The sequence below is a fragment of the Myotis nattereri genome, assembly GCF_964212035.1.
Source record: "Myotis nattereri genome assembly, chromosome: X".
Lineage (NCBI taxonomy): Eukaryota > Metazoa > Chordata > Mammalia > Chiroptera > Vespertilionidae > Myotis > Myotis nattereri.
Window position 1 is genome coordinate 102,836,624 of NC_138078.1, and position 19,282 is coordinate 102,855,905.

The 19,282-nt window shown below is 41.4% G+C and overlaps 1 protein-coding gene across 2 annotated transcripts in view; it reads right to left on the bottom strand.

Annotated features, from left to right (window-relative positions):
• TRPC5 (transient receptor potential cation channel subfamily C member 5) overlaps positions 1-19,282 on the bottom strand; it is a gene marked incomplete at its 5' end in the record, with an annotated part of 332,647 nt that overhangs the window by 158,133 nt on the left and 155,232 nt on the right. The window contains one exon of one of the 2 annotated variants that reach the window (XM_081115376.1): positions 17,679-18,056. In XM_081115376.1, the coding sequence (XP_080971502.1) occupies positions 17,679-18,056 (378 nt within the window). Of the gene's footprint in view, positions 1-17,678; positions 18,078-19,282 lie in introns of those variants that run through there. The other variant, XM_081115377.1, reaches the window with a different exon arrangement.

Genomic DNA, 19,282 nt, shown 5'->3' on the forward strand with positions numbered 1-19,282 from the left:
GACTTAGGTTATAGTTCTTGGAAGACAGTTCATGGTGCTAGACTCCAGAACAGGTGACTATAGAACTCACTCTGAGTGGCTTTAAAGACAGATACTTTAATTTTTATTGTAGTGGAAGTAACAATTGAAAATCAGAAGTTATGCATCTTGGCTCTGCTATAAGAGTCAGTTTATTGAGTCTGAATAAATCACATCTCCTCTGTGAGCTTCACTGTCCCCATCTATAAAATAGGGAGGAATGGGTTAAATAATCTTTCCAAGTCTGACATTCTATTAATTTCACTAATTCAAAAAACTATTTATGTGTGACAACATGGATGGACCTTGAGTACATTATGCTGGTGAAATAGGTCAGACAGAGAAAGACAAACATCATATGACCTTCCTTATATGTGGAATCAGTTCCTCTATTTCTGTGTTGTCAAGTGAACTCATAGATACAGAGAACAGATTGGAGATTGGTTATTGCCAGAGGTGGGGATTGGAGGATAGAAGAAATAGGCGAAGGTGGTCAAAAGTTACAAACCTCCAAGTATAAAATAAATAAGTCCCAGGAATGTAATGTACAGCATGATGACTATAGTTAGTAATACTGTACTTTATATTTGAAAGTTGCTTAGAGAGTAAATGTGAAAAGTTTTCATTACAAAAAAATATGTGACTATGAATGGTGATGAATGTTAACTAGACTTATGTGGTGATCATTTTGTAATATATATATAAATCATTACATTGTATAAATGAAATTAATGTTATATATTAATTATAACTCAATTAAAAACATTTCTGGTATACTTTATGAATTATTCCAAATGAATACATCCCTGTAACCACTACCCAGCTCAATAAATAAAAGAGCATTATCAACATCCTAGAAACCCTTCCCACCACTACCTTCATCCCTCCCACCAAAGTGCAATCACTATCCCTGAATTCATGAATGAGATTGCTTGTCTGAAACTTTATATAAATGAAATCATATAGCAACCCCCCCACACACACATTTATGGGATACTTGCCATGTTCCAAGAGCTATTCTAGGCACTAGAGATTCAAAAGTGAAAAAAATAGACAAAATCCTTTCTCTAAAGAGGTGACATAGGCAACAAACATATATGTCATATGGTGGTAAATGCTATGGAGAATCTTGAATTATGGCAAGGGAATAGGGAACAATGGGGGATGTGCTATTTTTATATAAGAAAATCAAGGAAGGTCTGCCTGATAAGATAGCATTGGAGCAGATACCTAAAGGAACAAAGGGAGCCAGCCATGCAGTTACTTGTATGAGGAACATTTCAGACAAAGGAACTGAGGGTAGACCATTCCTATAAGAGGTGAGTATGGCTGGAACAGATCAAGTAAGATAAGAGTGGAAAGAGATGAGATCAAAGAGCAGGGGGCCAGATCATGCAGAGTCCTATAGGCATTGAAAAAGGCTTTGGAGGGCTTTGATCAGAGTGACACAGTTAGTTTTAAAAGTGTGACTCAGTTTCATGGAAAAGACTGGATTATGTGGAGCTGAGAGGGAAAAGAGGGGAAATCTGTTAGTAAGCTACTACAGTTGTCCAGGTGAGAGGTAACCATGGCTTGAACTAGGGTAAGGTGATTGAGTGTTGAAAAGTTGTCAAATTCTAGGATGGTCTGGAATGATTCAAAGCTTGAAGTATCCTGTCATGGGCATATCATGATATCCTTTATTCTTTGAGGCCTTTCCAGATATTGTGAGTCTATATTTGCAGTTCAAATACTTCAAACACTGGAAAGCTTGATTTATTTGTTGTGTGAATTTCTGAACTTACTAGCTCTTCTCAAATCAAAGTAGGAAAAAATAACTGAAGTAACAGACAATTGGTGTCATTGGTAGCATCAATTGAGATAAAGCTTCTCTTCTTTGAGCTTGTTAAGATTGTTCTATTCCAGACATAAACACCTTTTATTGACTGCTGAACAAGAAGAAACTAAAAGCCTCTATATCAGCCAGGGCTACCTGATCATCTATTTTGGCACTATACATCAATGCTCTCAGTGTCAAAACATTTTTAGTGTAGATGATTATGTCAGCATGGCATCAAATAAAGCAAGAACTTGGACTATCCTATTTATCTGTTCAGTGAAAACAATTTGGAGAGTTTAGACCAGAAATGGCATAGACTCAACAAGTCACATGTTGTTTGCATTTTACATCTTTTCCCTACTAAGGAAATCAAGGAAATGTTTTCCTATGTATTTGATACTTGCCATATTTTCTGAAGTAGCAACTCTGCTGCCAATGAAGTCAGGGAAAATAATGGATTAAATGGATATTTGCCATTGCTTGAGTGTTAGAACTCATTCTTTTGCTAAAGACCAACCTTCGTCCAGTTGGCTTGGCTCAGTGGTTGAGTGTTGACCTATGAACCAGGAGGTCATAGTTCGATTCCCAGTCAGGGCACATGCCCAGGTTGTGGACTTGATTCCTAGTAGGGGGCATGCAGGTGGCAGCCGATCAATGATTCTCTCTCATAATTGATGTTTCTATCTCTCTCTATTCCTCCTTTCCTCTCTGAAATATATATATATATATACTAGTGGCCTGGTGCACTAAATTCATGTATGGGGGAGGGTTCCCCTCAGCCCAGCCTGTACCCTCTCCAACTGGGGACCCCTTGGTGGATGTCCGACTGCCAGTTTAAGCCTGATCCCTCTCACAATCTGGGACCACTGGCTCCTAACTGCTCACGTGCCTGCCTGCCTGCCTGATCGCCCCTAACTACCTCTGCCTACCTGCCTGATTTCCCCTAACCCCTCTGCCTGCCTGACTGTCCCTAACTGCCTCTGCCTGCCTGCCTGATCACCCCTAACTGCTCTCCCCTGCTGGCTTAATCTCACCCCCAACTGCCCTCCCCTGCCAGCCTGATCTTGCCCCCAATGGCCCTACCTGGCCAGCCTGATCTCACCCCCAATGACCCTTCCCTGCTGGCCTGATGTCACCCCCAACTGCCCTGCCCTGCTGGCCTGATTGCTTCTAACCCCCTGCTGGCCTGATCTTGCCCCCAACTGCCCTCCGCTGCCAGCTGATTGCACCTAACTGCCTCTGCCTTGGCCCCCACTACCATGGCTTTGTTCTGAGGGAAGTTGGACGTCCAGAAGATGGTGGGTCGACCCAGTCTACTTAGCATATTACCCTTTTATTAGTATAGATTAGATTATATAGGATAGGATTGCTTAAATGGGTGGGGGGAGTCTTTTTCAGCAGGAGGAGATGCTCTTGGCAGATAAAAATACATAATCCCTATATCTGTACTGATAGCCAGCCATATGCACTATACTGCCAAACTGGTCATTAAAAAAATTGAACCTCTTTCTTACACCTTACACCAAATAGCTGTTGCCCTTAAAACCCCTCGTCAGGTCCCACCTTAGGTTCTGCCTTTGCAGTTCACCAATTATGTTCTGATTGGTTGGTTTCTATGCCAGTCAGTGTCAAAAGCTCCGCCTCCTAGGAAGCCATTGGCTCCTCTCAGTTCACCCAGATTTCATTCTAATTGGTTGGTTTTTATGCCAGTCAGCGTCAAAAGCTCTCCCTCCTAGATAGCCATTGGTTCCTCGCAGTTCAGCCAGTTTTGGTTCTGATTGGTTGGTTTCTATGCCAGTCAGCGTCAAAAGCTCCGCCTCCTAGCAGCCATTGCCTCCTTGCAGTTCACTCAGATTTGGTACTGATTGGTCAGTTTCTATGCCAGTCAGCGTCAAAAGCTCTGCCTTCTAGGCAGCCATTGCCTCCTTGCAGTTCACCCAGATTTGGTTCTGATTGGTCGGTTTCTATGCCAGTCAGTGTCTCCATGCTTATGTCCGGGCCTGATCAGAGAGGCAGGGATGACCAGCAGCCGACCCAGGCTGCTGGTGAGGGGGCTGAACTGCTGACCTCTCTGAGAGAGAGAGACAGGGCTGCTGGTGAGGCCTGGTGAGAGAGAGAGAGAGGCAAGGGCTGATCAGCAGCTGCCACGGAGGCTATGGATCAGACCCTGCTTCTCTCTCTGGGCCTTGCCAGCATCTGTGGCAGCTGCTGAGCAGCCCCGCCTCTCTCTTTCTCTCTCTCCGAGAGGTCAACAGTTCAGCTCCTCGCCAGTTCCCACCCACCCGAGCCTGCTGCACATGCAGCCTGGTGTTTGGTCATCCCTTCAGTTGTTTTGGATGTTATCGACCCTGGCTCTTTATATATATAAAGAACAACCCTTTTTCCTGTTTCTGTATCTTGTTTACTTCCCTTGGGCTTGAGAAGTAGGCCTTTCCAGTCCTCTATTTCTGTGCTGTCAAAACTTTCTTTCCTTTGAACAAAGATACTTAAGCCCTAAACTTAAAAATAAATGAATGATTGAGCATGAATACTTTCATGCTTATACCAGAGAAACCCTAAGGCATTTTAAGCATTACTAAAACAATTCTATATTCTTATGCAGAAAATTTAAAAGACCTAGAACACAATTAGCTTTGTTCTTTGCTCCAATTGCTATAAAAGTCTGGGTATACCACTGTTCTCTAATAAGTTAGGTTTTTTTTAAATGAATAAATAAAGTGCTAATGACTGTAATGTACAAAGAGTTTAGACAAATCAGGAAGAAAGAGATGAAGACTCTAGTTAAAAATAAAAAGTTGACTCATAAAATAAAACCCTTATAATGTGAAATCCCACTTTTAATAAGGAATTAAAATGTAAAATGATAACGAGATAGAATTTTTAGCCTGTCAGATTGACAAATATTTTTTAAACTTTGATTTTTTGCAGTTTATGATTGCAAATATATGAGAAAAGGACACTCTTACACACTGTTGGTAGGAGAGCAATTTTGCAATGTATAGCAAAATTTTAAAATGCACACACCCTGTGATTCCATTACTCAGATTTACCTTACAGATATAATCACACAAGTGATCAAAGGCATGTATATACAAGGATATTCATTACAGCATTGTTAAGTAAAGCAAAAATATAAAAAAAGTTCAAAGTCTAAATATACTTGAAACAATTTAAATAGATGGCTGGTTAAATAAATATGGTGCATTTGTATGATACAATGCAATACTGTCATTAAAAATAATACAGTAAAGCCTGGCTGATGTGGCTCAGTGGTTGAGCATCAAACCACGAACCAGGAGGTCACCAGTTTGATTCCTGTCCAGGGCACATGTCCAGGTTGCAGGAACAGATCCCCAGCAGGAGGTATACAGGGAGGCAACCAATTGATGTTTCTCTCTCATCAGTGTTTCTATCTCTTCCTTCCTTTCCTCTCTCTCTAAAATCAATACAAAATATAAAAAAAGAATATAGTAAAGATAAATATCTTCACATAGAAAAATGCCTGTATGTATTGTAAAGAAAAAAGAAACAAGTCAGAACATTTTTGAAAAGTCTGTGTGTCTATGTGTGCTTCTGTTTGAATATGCATAGAAAATACCTAGGAAATAAACCTATATTGTTCTTAGAGATGGCTTTTACAGAGTTGACCATGAGAGTGGGAAATGGTATGTTTCTCTTACCATGCTTTTATACTGTTTTAATCCTTACAATAATTTAATTCTTTTGTAACAAAAATTTCAAAGTAAACAAATGGATGTGGAAAAGGGTGGTGGTGGTGACTTAGGATCCTAATCCTATATAATAAAAGGTAATATGCAAATTGACTGAATGGCAGAACAACTGGTCGCTATGATGTGCACTGACCACCAGGGGGAAGATGCTCAACGCAGGAGGAGCTGGCCCCTGGTGGTCAGTGTGCTTCCACAGCGGGGAGCGCCACTCAGCTGGCTTGTGGCTGGCAAGAACAGCATTGGAGGCAGGAGCCTCTCCCACCTCTGCTGCAGGTGGGCGTTAAGGAGCCAGGGACTCTGAGAGGGATATCTGACTGCCAGTTTAGGCCCCATCCCAGCAGTCAGACATCCCCCTAATCTGGCAGGTGGACATCCCCTGAGGGATCCCAGACTGTGAGAGGGCGCAGGCCAGGCTGAGGGACCCTCCACTCCTGGTCCACGAATGTCGTGTACTGGGCCTCTAGTACTTGAATAATTTCACACCTCATTTTGAGACTTAAGAAATAAGAAAGGGGGGCAAGGGAGATACATTTTCATTTTGGTTGTGTAGACAAAGTCCAAGTTGTTCTAAACTTTGGCTTACTCAGTGGGGATTGAAACCTTCTCTGTGCAGGCCCTTTGGAAGGTGTGAGATACTATCTGCCTATTTGAAGACAAGGGATTGATTTGAGGAATTGTAGAGGTAATTTTTTTTAGCTCCAAAGTTCCATCCACCATTCTGATACGGATAATGGAGCTGATGGTGGCTACAAATATTAAATCACTCCAGTTTGCCCTTGAAGAGTAGAAAGGGATTTAGAAATTCCACTGTCCAACCTCAGGGTTTTGTAATGGGCCATCACCCCTGCCCCCTTCTTCAGGGGAAGAGGTAAAGGTGGTAAACTCATGGATTTGTCTTTGGGACCAGCTTCATCATCCTTCTCTGACTTTACTGTCTTTGGATGTGCCTTTTTCATATCTGGTTCACAGCCCTCCTTTACTAATGAAGAGATAATAACAATTCGCTAATAACAAGTGAAACAGTACGCTTTTATTCAATCAAGATCTTGGTATTTAAGTGCTGATTACCTTCTCTTTACTGAGAACTTCACAAGGCAGACATACTCCTTAGAACAGAGAATAGCTGCTAGATTGGGGCCACTTAATTCTGCCAGAGGCAACAAAGTTTGCATTTATCAACTGGTCCATGAATCCAGCATGACCCTCACTAAGGTGGTTCTCCTGACTCCAGACTCTGTTGACAGGAGAAGAAACCACTTCCCTTATCCTGTCCTGTCTCTTGGCCTAACTAACTCCAAAGTCCTAGGGCTGGATTTGTTAGTGACAATTCAACTGATTTCAGGGGCAATTAGCCAGCCCTATTTCCTCAAACTATCAACCCTGTGCCTGTATTTTGAAATTTATTCCATAGGAAATAAGGAACCTCTGTGGTCATTTGAGTAACATGATCAAATGCAGGACTGTCTTATCTCTAATAGCATTTATATTTCAACTAATTGTTTATATGTTTGCCTCCTCACCTCAATCAAGTAATTCAAAGGGACTTGGTAACCCACTCGGTGTGATAGTTGAAGGAGAGGGTAAAGATGAAGACAACTGCAAGGTTTCATATCTAGATAACTAAAAGGATGACTGGAAGGAAACAGGAGTCATCACTGGAGAGGATACACTGGATGAGGAGGATGCTATGGAGGAGGCTGGAACAGGGATTAAGAAAATAGACTCTACTGCTAAGTCTGCTTAGGTTTGAATCTTGGTTTGTCCGCTTACTAGCTTGGGAAACTTATGTAACCTCTTTTGTTCCTTATTTAACCTCCTGATGTCCCCATTTGTAAGGATGGTTAATAGTATTATCCTGCATTACAGGATGATTGTTTCAAATAAGTTAATGTATGTTATGTACTTAGAATGGTGTCTGGCTCAGAGTAAGTGCTAAATTAGTGTTTGCTATTTTTATTATTAGACAGTGATTTTAAATATTTGGGAGTACATCTAGATTGTTATATCTAACTAAAATTTGGAAAATAAATTATGAACCTTTTGGTAGATATTGGTCTACAAAGGGAGAAGTGACAGAACTCTTGGTAGCACTAATATCAAAGGATTTGAAAAAGAGACTAAAATTTAGTGGTCAGAGAGAGAAGAGGAACCTTATAGGCATGATATGGATGCCAAAAGAGTTGTCAACTAATGAGATTAAAATGCAACACAGATATTGTACCTATGTGTATGTGGAGGGAAGGAAGATGAAAGGGGAAAATAAAACTTCAATATGGTCAATTCCTCATAAGTATTTTCTACCCAACCAGCCCCTGAGTGGTCAGTGGCTCTAGCTTCTTTCTTTCATCCCACACTAGCCCTCTCAGCTCCCACTGCCATTCAGAGGACCAGTAACAACCAGCTGGGATGGTGGTAACTGTTCACGATGGTCCCAACTAAGGATCAGCTCAACTAATGTCCACTGACTCATTCTTCTTTACTCCAATTAGTAACGAAGAAAAAAAGGGAGGACAGATGAGCACAGGAACCCAGCAACTACTGTTTGTGATATGACTCAGGACCCACCTGCCCCAGTGTTTTGACTCTGAATAAGGTATCTGTGTTCTTCCTCTATGATGCTAATCTCATGAGGGTAACATGAGCCTCAAGCATTATTTTTTTTTTATCACTAACCCATCACTACAGGACCCACTGTGAACAAGCCACCTTCATTCTCACTATCGATGTCGTCCATTTACTTCCTTCTGACCAGTGTGTCTCCCTCCTCTTTCTTCCTTTCCAGCTCAAGGCCTTTTTCTTATCTGAAATGTTCTGCCCTTGAAATCTCTCTGACTACTTGTATCCAGACTGACCTCCTATATTGTCCATTTTACACATTTTGGACATTGTAGCATGTTTCCTTGTACTGTACTATTTCTTTCTCATGTTTGTTGTTGGCATATGGGAAAGAATCAGTATAAGGTGGTGTTTGGTGCACTGGGATAGAACTGATGGAGGGGAGATGGAGGAGCTCTGAATGTTGCACTGATATTTCACACTTGAACTGAGTTTGTGATAAGAGCCATAATCTGGGAAAACCAAAAACAATGAGGAGCCTGGTGTGAGAAGGAAACAGAAAATAGTTGCCCTCTAGAAAACTATACCTGTGAGGTGAAGGAGGACAAAGAAGAGTAACTCCTTAACTAGACATGTGTATGTGGGTTAAAGGCTATTCACCACTATGAGTGTGAGGTTGCAGAAAGAAAGCCCCGAGTTGGTGGTAACCCTGAAGGGAGATGAGGAAGATCATGGCTAAAAAACCTCATGTGTTTCTTTTTAGTCACTCACTTTTGAGATTACTTCATGGTTTCTTCCTTGTGAAGTGTTACATAGCCAGCTCTCTTGGTCTACTTGAGTTCAAGTTTTAATAATTTTTTTTCCAGAAAGGCAAACATCACTATATTCAGTCTTTTGTGACTCTTGGAACACAGAAGTCCATGTCCATTAAGATGGGTGGACTGGTTAGACAGCATGTGCGTCTGTTCTCCCCATGAGAGTATAAATTTCTCAAGGGCACTAACTGTATCTTTTAAATTTATTGTGAGGCATCTGATTAGTAGTCATAAATGCTTAGAAAATTGAATAGAACTGAAAAGAATTAATATTTGTTGGAACTCTGTCTTCAATGAGTTATTCTAGACAGATACTACTTGTAGCTGCTTTGTTTATTTTCAGCTTTGTTGTAAATATTACCACTTCTAATGATTCCTTAGAAGCAGAGTGGTGTAGTAGAAAGAGTGTCTGGAGAGAGAGCTTTTGTGTCGGTACAGGGCTCAGCTAAGTGACCTTGGACATGTCACTTCAGAACTTATGATCTCTAAGCTCTCTACAATTTGTGATCTGTGAGTGAAGTAGGCCAGGTTTATTAAAATTCAGCACAGATATATGAGTGGAGGTAACTCACTTAATCAGTTTAGTCAATATGATGCCATGCAGTCACTCTGACCTTTTTTTCCCCTATGAAGTGGCTTATTTATTTTCTTGACACAACCCATTTTTTTTTGGCCTAGAACTTTGTGGAATGAAAATCATAGAATTAAAGCTGTTACTCAGATTATTATAGGCACAAACACCTACTGTTATATAAGGAAATTCAGGTAACAAAGAGTTAGTAATATTAATAATAGTTTGTATTAGTGCTTATGTGATTATGTCAAATGTTAAATAATAATTCTCATTTTAAACTTGCAACAACCTATGGTGTAGGTAATATCATTAACCCCATTATACAGCTAAGAAAACGATGCTCAATCAGGGTAAACACCATTCCAAAGGTCATGCAGTCTGAACTTTTAGCTACTATGTGTTAGTGGGTACTTAACACTTAAAAAATAAACAATTTAGATTAGCCAGAAGGTCATATCATCACAGCTTCAATGAATAGGAGTAGTAGTAGTTAGTACTAGCTATCATTTATTGAATATCCATTTTCAGGCACTGTTGTAAGTAATATACATGTATTCTTTTATTTAATTCTCACTATAACTATGAAATAGACTCCATTGTCATTCCCATTTACAGATAAAGAAACTGAGGTTTGGAGAGATTAAGTGACTTGTCCAGGTAAAGACACCTCAGAGGTGGATGACTCCAAAGCCTCTGTTCTTTCCACCATGCCAGGCTGCCTATAAATAGCAGGGTGACTTTTATAATTCTCTCTTTTAATGTCTGCTCTCATATTGACTGATATTTATAGGCTGGACTCTTTAACCCCTATTGGTGCTCCAATCACATTTGCCTGGGCCCTTAGTGTCCCCCTTCACACTGTTCAATCTCTGAGACCAAGGATCAGACTGGAGAAGGAGTAAATAGAGTGCCTCGTTTCTGATTTTCTCCAATCTTAATACAAAAACTTACCAGTGTAGCTGAGACTTAATCTCGCTAGCTCATCTGTGAGACCAAATTCAATTTGGAGGTATCTGCCACAGAAAAATGCGTAATTATGGCAGAGCTCACAGGGGTGGGCCATGGGGAGAAGGTTGGCTTAGCCTCTTTCCTCCTGCCTGCATTGATGCAAGTGACCAAGAAAGAAAAGTACTTGGGTGGGCTCTTGATACAGAAGCCAGCAGCTCTACCTCCCTATTGCTCAAATACTTAGACTTTAGTGAACAAGGAGGGATGACTTTGAGGTTATGCAGCTTGCCTGACAGCAAAAGGGAGACCATTGTCATCAAGGCCAGGCAGAAGGAGGTAATCTGTGAACTGGGCCAGCTTGTTCACCAGCCTCTCCCTCTCACTGTACTGGTGGTGACTTGTGATGAGTGCCACCTGTCAGCTGGTCTCTCCATACAATATGATGGGTTAAGTCAAACTGATAGAGTAAAGCTGAAAATAATAGTCACTGACTTCTGTCTAGCATTTAATTTTTTTTTCAAAATACTTTAACATGTTTTATTTTATTTTATTTCTTCTTTACAATAGATCCCTAGATTAGGTAGGGGCATATATTACTAGCTTCATTTTATAGATGAGAAAATTGAGATGCAGAGTGATTCCATAATTGGACTTGTGTAAAAGACATCCAATTGACACCCAACTTAATGAGTTGCCCAAGGTGTTTGGCCTGCTACAACTGGCTAGTACCTGAAACTCTGAATTTGAGGCTGTCATTCTGTTTTCTAGGCCCGTAGTTTTCCAGCTATGCTTACTCCTCAGGCAGAAAGCAGGTATGGGAGTGTGTGTGTGTGTGTGTGTGTGTGTGTGTGTGTGTGTGAACAACTAGGGCTTTGGGTCCCAATCTGCACTTAAACTAGGGCAGCTCTGCTTGGATTAGTTTGTCTGTTTTACATCTGGGCAGGATTTTATTTCATGAAAAGCTCTGAAAACGTTTGAAAGCCACTTATCTAGGCTAGTATTTCTCATAAAGAGTATAGTGGGTTGAAGTGTGTCCCCTTAAAAGATATGTTCAAGTCTTAAACCCCAGTACCTATGAATGTGACCTTATTTGAAAAAAGGGTCTTTGTAGATATAATGAAGTTAAAATGAGGTCATCCTGGATTAGGGTGAGCCCTAAACCAAATCTCTGCTGTGTTTATAAAAGAAAGGAGAGGGGTATTTGAACACAAAGACACCGAGGAGGACTGTATGTGATGAGAGAGGCAGAGATTGAAGTGATGTGGTTATAAGCCAAGGCATGGAACAGATTCTCCATAGCGGCTCCAGAAGGAACTAGCCCTGCCAACACCTTTATTTTGGAGTTCTGGCCTCCTGAACCATTTCTTTATTTAAAGCCACCCAGTTTGTGGTATTTTGTTATGGTAGATATGTGAAACAAATACAGAGAGGTACATATACCTCTTATCTAGAAACATGTGGTCTTATTAAAATTTTGATTCCAGGCCAAAACCCCAAGATTCTGATTCTTTAGGTATGTAATGGGACTCAGGGATGTGCATTTTGACAAGTTCTCCATATGCACAATTATTGATCTTTGAGCTTGTTGTGACCATACACAGGTACAAGTCTTTGGGCTATTGCTAGATTTGCTGTCCCTGCTTACTGATGCTTTTCTAGTGATGCCCAGAGTCAGTGAGCTAAAGGGAGTAGATTTAATGGACAAGAAATAGGCTGGTATTAAACCTTCTGAAGTCCAAAATATTTGAATTCTGAGAATTATTTGAGTGTTTACCCCAAGGAATCACAAGTCCTCTAAGTCATCAAAAACTATTCCTTCTGAAATAGGCCATAGTGGTATAGTGGTTCCAGACTGGATACTGCCAAGAGGGTCATATTTCTTTTTTTTTCCCCAAATATATTTTATTGATTTTTTACAGAGAGGAAGGTAGAGGGACAGAGAGTTGGAAACATCGATGGGAGAGAAACATCGATCAGCTGCCTCTTGCACACTCCCTACTGGGAATGTGCCTGCAACCAAGGTACATGCCCTTGACAGGAATTGAACCTGGGACCCTTTAGTCTGCAGGCCGATGTTCTATCCACTGAGCCAAACCGGTTAGGGTGAGGGTCATATTTCTGAAGCAGCATGAAGGCCACAGAATAACACACTCAAGAAGACAGTACAGTAACCACACACACACACACACACACACACACACACACACACACACACACACTATGTTCTACTTGTTGTCTAGTACAAGGAATTCAATCTAATAGAGACCGCCATTTTTACTTAAAGAGTTGTCCTTATTAAAAATGCAGGTCTCCATGTAAGTGTTGATCCTTGAAGTCAGTGTCAACCATTTGTGCCTGGCCTCCAATCTTTATCTGAGAGCAGTTTTGATAGGCTAAAAGAGGACAGTGGACTGGGGCTAGAGGAAGCTGAGGGGTTCTTGCTGCCAGCTTTAGGTCAAACTCCATTCCCAATAAAGCTAAAGAGGGCACTATTTTAGACAAGATTGATGGAGGTCAGCTGTGACTAATCCCTTGGAGAGATGAGAGAGGGCCTCTGTGAAAAAGGACAGGTGTTTGTGGGAGAAGTGTCTTCCTGAGAGTCCCCTACCCATCTGGATCCAAGGTCCTTCAGGAGGCCTGTGTTTACTCACATCCCTTCTTGACCCCAGGTAAATAAATGTTGTTTCTCTCTCCTCCAAAGGCAGAGCTCCTGCACAGTGACGATCTGTTGTTATAGTTACTGACGTCTGACTTATTACAGCGATTGTCAAAGCAATGGAAGAAAATGAAATTTAGCAGAGGCTGGTGTAGGGGTTGGGAGGGAGAGAAGAGAGGGAAGAGAAGGCTGCTGAAGAGCTGACAGCTTTGTGTGTTTGTACAAATGGTGTTATATTTGAGTATGGACAAAGGAAGTCTTATACTAGCAGTGTGTCTGAAAGGATCTTGGTAAAGACAGATTCCCCCAAATAGCTTTACCCAGGTTTAATATGCCTGATATTCCACCATTAGTGATTCATTTCTGTGAGCGAAGCACAGCCTTTCTTCAGGGAAGGTCGTGCCTTAGATTGTACTTTAGTATAAGTTTATCTGGTACCTTTCTTCCTCAGAGTTTGCCAGAGCAATGGGGAAAGATGGGGAAAGTGGAGGCCATCAAATAAGAACTTGGCCTACTTTCAAACTCGGGACCAATATTGCTAGTTCCCTCTTTGGAACCACCTCTGTGCTCTCCTCTCTTTCAAAACAGTTATGATGCCAAATGGGAGTGAATATGAAAGTCATGATGTCTTTTGCAATCAGCTAACCATGTGCTTTTCTGGGAGATGCACTTAATTCCTTCATATTAATCAGTAAATATTTATTCAGGGGTTGACAAAAGTAGGTTTGTAGTTGTGAGTATGTAAAACAGTTTATTATTCTATTACTAGTGGTCTTGTGCATGGAACTCATACAGGAGGGGGTGTCCCTCAGCCTGGCCTGTGCCCTCTCCAATCTGGGACTCCTCGGAGGATGTCCAACTGCCGTTTTAGGGCCAATCCCTAAACTGGCAGTCGGACATCCCTCCCACAATCTGGGACTGCTGGCTCCTAACTGCTCACCTGCCTGCCTGCCTGATCATCCCTAACCACTCTGCCTGCCAGCCTGATCAACCCCAACTGTCTCCCCTTCTGGCCTGATCACCCCTAACTGCCTGCCCCTGCCAGACTTATTGCCCTCAACTATCCCCACTGCCAGCCTACTCACCCTCAACTGTCCCTACTGCTGGCCTGCTTGCCCACAACTGCCCTCCCCTTCCAGCCTGCTCCCCTTCAACTGTCCCCCTTGCCAGCCTGATTGCTCCTAGCCACCTCTGCCTCAGCTCTGCCACCATGGCTTTGTCCAGAAGGTCTCCCGGTCTAATTAGCATATTACCCTTTTATTAGTATAGATAGAAGCCTGGTGCATGGGTGGGGGCTGGCTGGTCTGCCCTGAAGGAGGTCTCAGATCAGTGTCGGGGATCTCCTTGGGGGGTGTGGCTAGCCTGGGCGAGGGGCAGTTTGCAGGCTGGAAAAGCCCCGGCTTTGTCCAGAAGGATGTCTGGAAGGTCTCCAGAAGGTCTCCCAGTCTAATTAGCATATTACTCTTTTATTAGTAGAGATTATTATTTATTAATTATTATATTATTTATTATAATTTACTTACTTTTGCTTACCCCTGTATATTACCCGTTATATACTAGGCACTAGGTTAGGTACTGATAGGAGAAGCATTGAAAACACTTGGGCATTAGATTGTGTCTCACATTAAAAATATACAATTTAGCCCTGGACGGTTTTTCTCAGTGGTTAGAACATTGGCCCATGGACCAAAGGGTCACAGGTTTGATTCCCCATCAAGGGCACATACATTGGTTGCAGGCTTGATCCCTGGTCTGGATAAGGGTACATGTGGGAGGCAACCAATCAATGTATCTCTCTCACATTGATGTCTATTTCTCTCCCCCTCCTTCCTCCTTTCCATTCTCTCTAAAAATCAATGGAAAAATATCCCCAGGTGAGGATTAAAAAAACCAATCTAGTTACAGATATCAGACAATTACACAAGTAAAGCTGACCAATAGTATATAGTAATGAGTGATTGGTAGTTAAGTGAAGGGCTCCGTAATCTCAGAGGTGAGCAAGATAATTTTGCTGCAGGGTAGCTGGATAAATGTTAGTTCAGATTGGCATATTAAATCACTCAGGCACTTAGCAGGGCTTTGGGGAAATGGGGCACAGAACAAATCATTTTTTATGTGGATGGTGATGTAGACTAAGTAGGGAGCATGTTTACATCTCTCTGCTTTGGTATTAATTCACATGATGAATTCTTTCCAGAGAGCTCATCCATCCATACTCCACTGACCTACCCCATCTCAGAACTCCTGTGCTTGGAATTCAGACTGCCAGGGAAGCAATACAGCCTAGTGGTTAATAGAGTGTGTTTAGGCCTGGCTGGCATGTCTCAGTGGTTCAGCATTGACCTATGAACCAGGAGGTCACAGTTCGATTTCGGTCAAGGCACATGCCTGGGTTGCAGGCTCGATCTGCAGTGTGGGGCGTGCAGGAGGCAGCCGATCAATAATTCTCTCTCATCAGTGATGTTTCTATCTCACTCCCTCTCCCTTCCTCTCTGAAATAAATTTAAAAAAATTAAAAAGAGGGTGTGTTTAGGAGGTAGGCTGCTTGGGTTTCAATCCTGGCTATGATATTTATTGTGATCTTAGACAACTGACAATCATCCTGTGACTATATTTTTCTCATTGATAGAATGGGGATAATAATAATAGTGTCTATCTAACAGTTACTGGGAGGATTAGATAAAGTAAGTCATCTACGGTGCTTAGTATAGTGCTGATTGCGTATTATTCATTTATAGAATAAATATTTATTGAGTGTATTTGATGTTGCAGACACTTTCCCAGTGTTGGAATATAGCAATGAAGAAGAGAGATAAAGTCCCTTTTCTTTTGGCACTGTGTTAAATGCTGATGGAAGAGAAAGGGATTCAGGCCTTTTACTCAAGGAACTTTTAATCTAATGTTTTCCTTTCTGCTCTATCAATTATAATTCTTAGTCTTCTAGTTATCGCTAAGCTTATTTTCATTTCTTTTTGTTTAGGAAATTATTGAAGCTATGAATTTCCTTTAAACCTAGCTTTGGTCATATCCTATAAGATTTGATGTTGCATGTTTTCATTATGAACTAGAGGCCCAGTGTATGAAATCCGTGCACAGGTAGGGTCCTTAGTGGCTGTCAGCTGCTGGCTGGGACCTCCCTTCATTCTGTGCCACCCACTGGTGGTCAGCACATGTCATAGCAAGTGATCGAACTCCTGGTTGGTTGAACTCCTGAGGGGACAGTGCATAATATATATACTTTTTTCTTTTTTCTTCTTCTAAGCATTTTGCAGTTTTAGTTTTGATTTATACTATTTCTACTTTTTAATGTATTGTACTGTTCCACATTTGAAGACTCTGTATTTTCTTTGTCCCTACTATGCACTCAATGCTATGCTCCAAAGGAAGAAATACAAACAGAAGATGTGCTTGACTTGAGGGGTTTAGAAAAGACTAGGGAAGATGGGACTGGAAAAGACTGTTAATGAAGACTGTTGAGTGCTAGGCTTCTTGAATTGGTTTCTCTTCTAATGGGAAGACATTGTAGTTGCTGAAAGGATGGACAGGAATTATAGAATTGTTACAATATTTTGGGAAGAATAAGCAGCATCATTGTTCAGAATTTTTTGAGGGAAAGAAAGAGGTTAGAGGGAGAGAGTCCAGTTAGAAGATTTTAATGTTACTCTAGGACATTGGTTCCCAAACCTGAGTATGCATAAGAATTCCCTAGAGGGCTTATTAAGACACAGCTTGCTGGGCCCCATCCCCAGTTTCTAATTCAGCCTCTGGTGGTGCCTGAGGATTTGCATTTGCATTTAGCAAGTTCCCATGGTGATGCTAATGCTGGAGCACACTTTGAGCACCAGTATTCTAGAAGAGATATGATAAGGACCAGAGGCAGAGCGGTGGGAGTTGGGCTAGAGAGGAAAGTATGTAAGATATATTAGGAAGGAAGAAACCACAAGGTTTAGGAATTGGATATGGAGGCAAGGGAGAGGAAGCACTTGAAGATGACTCCAGAATATGAAACTTAGGTGTCTCTGAGGGCAGTGGAATTGCCTGACAGACACCTGAACAACTAAGGGTGGAATGCAGTCATATGACAGGTATTAGAAAAAATATGAGTCCCTGTATCCATCTGCATTTGCATTGTGACTCTCATGTTTAAAGGCCTCCTGTCCTTCAAGAGAGAAGCTAATAAAAGGAGAAAGCTCAGGTTTATGTTTGGTTTCTTCTTTTGTAGAATGTGACTTTGAGTAGAGAAAGAAAATAAAGATAGAGAGCAGAGGGTAGGGAGGGTAAAAGAAGCTTGAATATTTTGGAAATGGAGAGCATACTTTTTGGTTGTTAAGTATTGAATATATAAGGGAAAATACTAATAAAGGAATGGAAAATGAGTAAAACTCAGCATAGGCCATGCAGGGTAGCTCTAGATACCACCTAAGATCATTGATGAGGACAGAGGGTTGCCATGATAGGGCTTCTCAACTCTAGCCTACCTGACCTTCCCTAGTTTCAAGGCTTCTGATTATAGTTTCCTGTTATCCGTGGTTATTTTCCAGGCTATAGGGACTTCTCTTACCTGTTTCTCTCCACTGGGCCTCCTGTAGCTGAGCAGAAGCTCCACAGCACCCACCACTTCCTTGCGGATAGCATAGAGCAAGGCATCACCTACATACACGCTGTGGTTCAGCAGTAGCTCCATGATCTCCAAGTTTTCATTCTCAATGGCAATGAGCAGAGCATTCCGGCCTAGAGGATCCATGCAGTTGATGTTGACATTGTAGTAGATCTCTGCCTCCTGGAGGGCCTGCTTCACAGTGGCATAGTCCCCCTTCTCTACAGCATTGAGGAAGGCCTTCTCCTCTGCAGAGAGCTCAGTCTCCGCCCTCACAATTTGCAGGGGAATTCGGTCTCTGTACGGTGAGTAGTTGACCTTTTTGTAGTACAGTTGGGCCATGGTTCATAGCAATTTAGAAACCTGAATAAGGAGAGAAAAGGAGACCAAAGATATTCTTAGATACCTGAAGGTCTCAAATGGTTAACTGTGGAGGCAACCTTGCTAATGGGTTGGAAAATCCCAAACTTCTTCTTCTTTATTTTTATTTTTTTACTGTACACTTCATTATTTTATTAAAACTATGGTGATTTTAAAAAATGTATATTTATTGTTGAAAGTATTACAGATGTCTCCTTTGCTTGTTTGTGTTTTTTCCCCATTGACCCCTTCCATATCCACCCCTCCCAAGCCTTCACCATTCTATTGTCTGTGTCCATGAGACATATAAGTTCCCTGGTTAATCACTCCCCTCCCACTCCACCCCCCACTTTCCCTCTGGAATTTGTTAGTCTGTTCCATGCTTCTATGTCTCTAGTTCTATTTTATTCATCAGTTTATTTTGTTCATTAGATTCCACATATGAGTGAGATCATGTGATCCTTATCTTTCTTTGACTGGCTTGTTTCACTTAGCATAATACTCTTCAGGTCCATCCATGCTGTTGCAAATGGTAACAGTTCCTTCTTCTTTTTTTATAGCTGTGTAGTATTCCATTGTGTAAATATACCACAGCTTTTGTATCCACTCATCTGCCGGTGATTCCCAAACTGTTTTAATGTCACAATCTTTTTCTTTTTGAAAAGGAGTATAGCTCAGGCTTTGGGGTCAGAAATACCTGGGCTCAAATCCTGACTTTACCAGCTCTATGACCTTGGATAAGTTACTCAAGCCAATCCCTCTGTGTTTCAGTTTATTATTATTAAGTTTATCAATATTAATAATATGTATAGCAGTTATCATTGTGTACCAGGCTCTGTGCTAAAGAATAATTTCTACCTCATAAAGCTATTGTGAGAGTTAAATAACATAATGTATTATCAAAGCAGCTGGCTCAGGGTAAACCTCTTGAGACATGGAACAAGCTAGTTCCCTCCTTCTCTTCTGCTGCCTGCAAATACTCATGATAATACTTCTGATTTGTGATGCAAAGTTGGAGTTCATCTTTGGCCAATTTCTTTGGGCTCTGGGCCTATGGGCTTGTGCTGATTTTCAGGATTGCATTTGCAGTTGCCCCAGATGCAGATCCTGGATTGCCATCCCATTTTAGTGCTAACTGAAATCCCGTTTCTTGCTGCTATTCACTGGGGCAGGGGTACTGGCTCCAATAGGCTAAAGGCAGCTGCAAA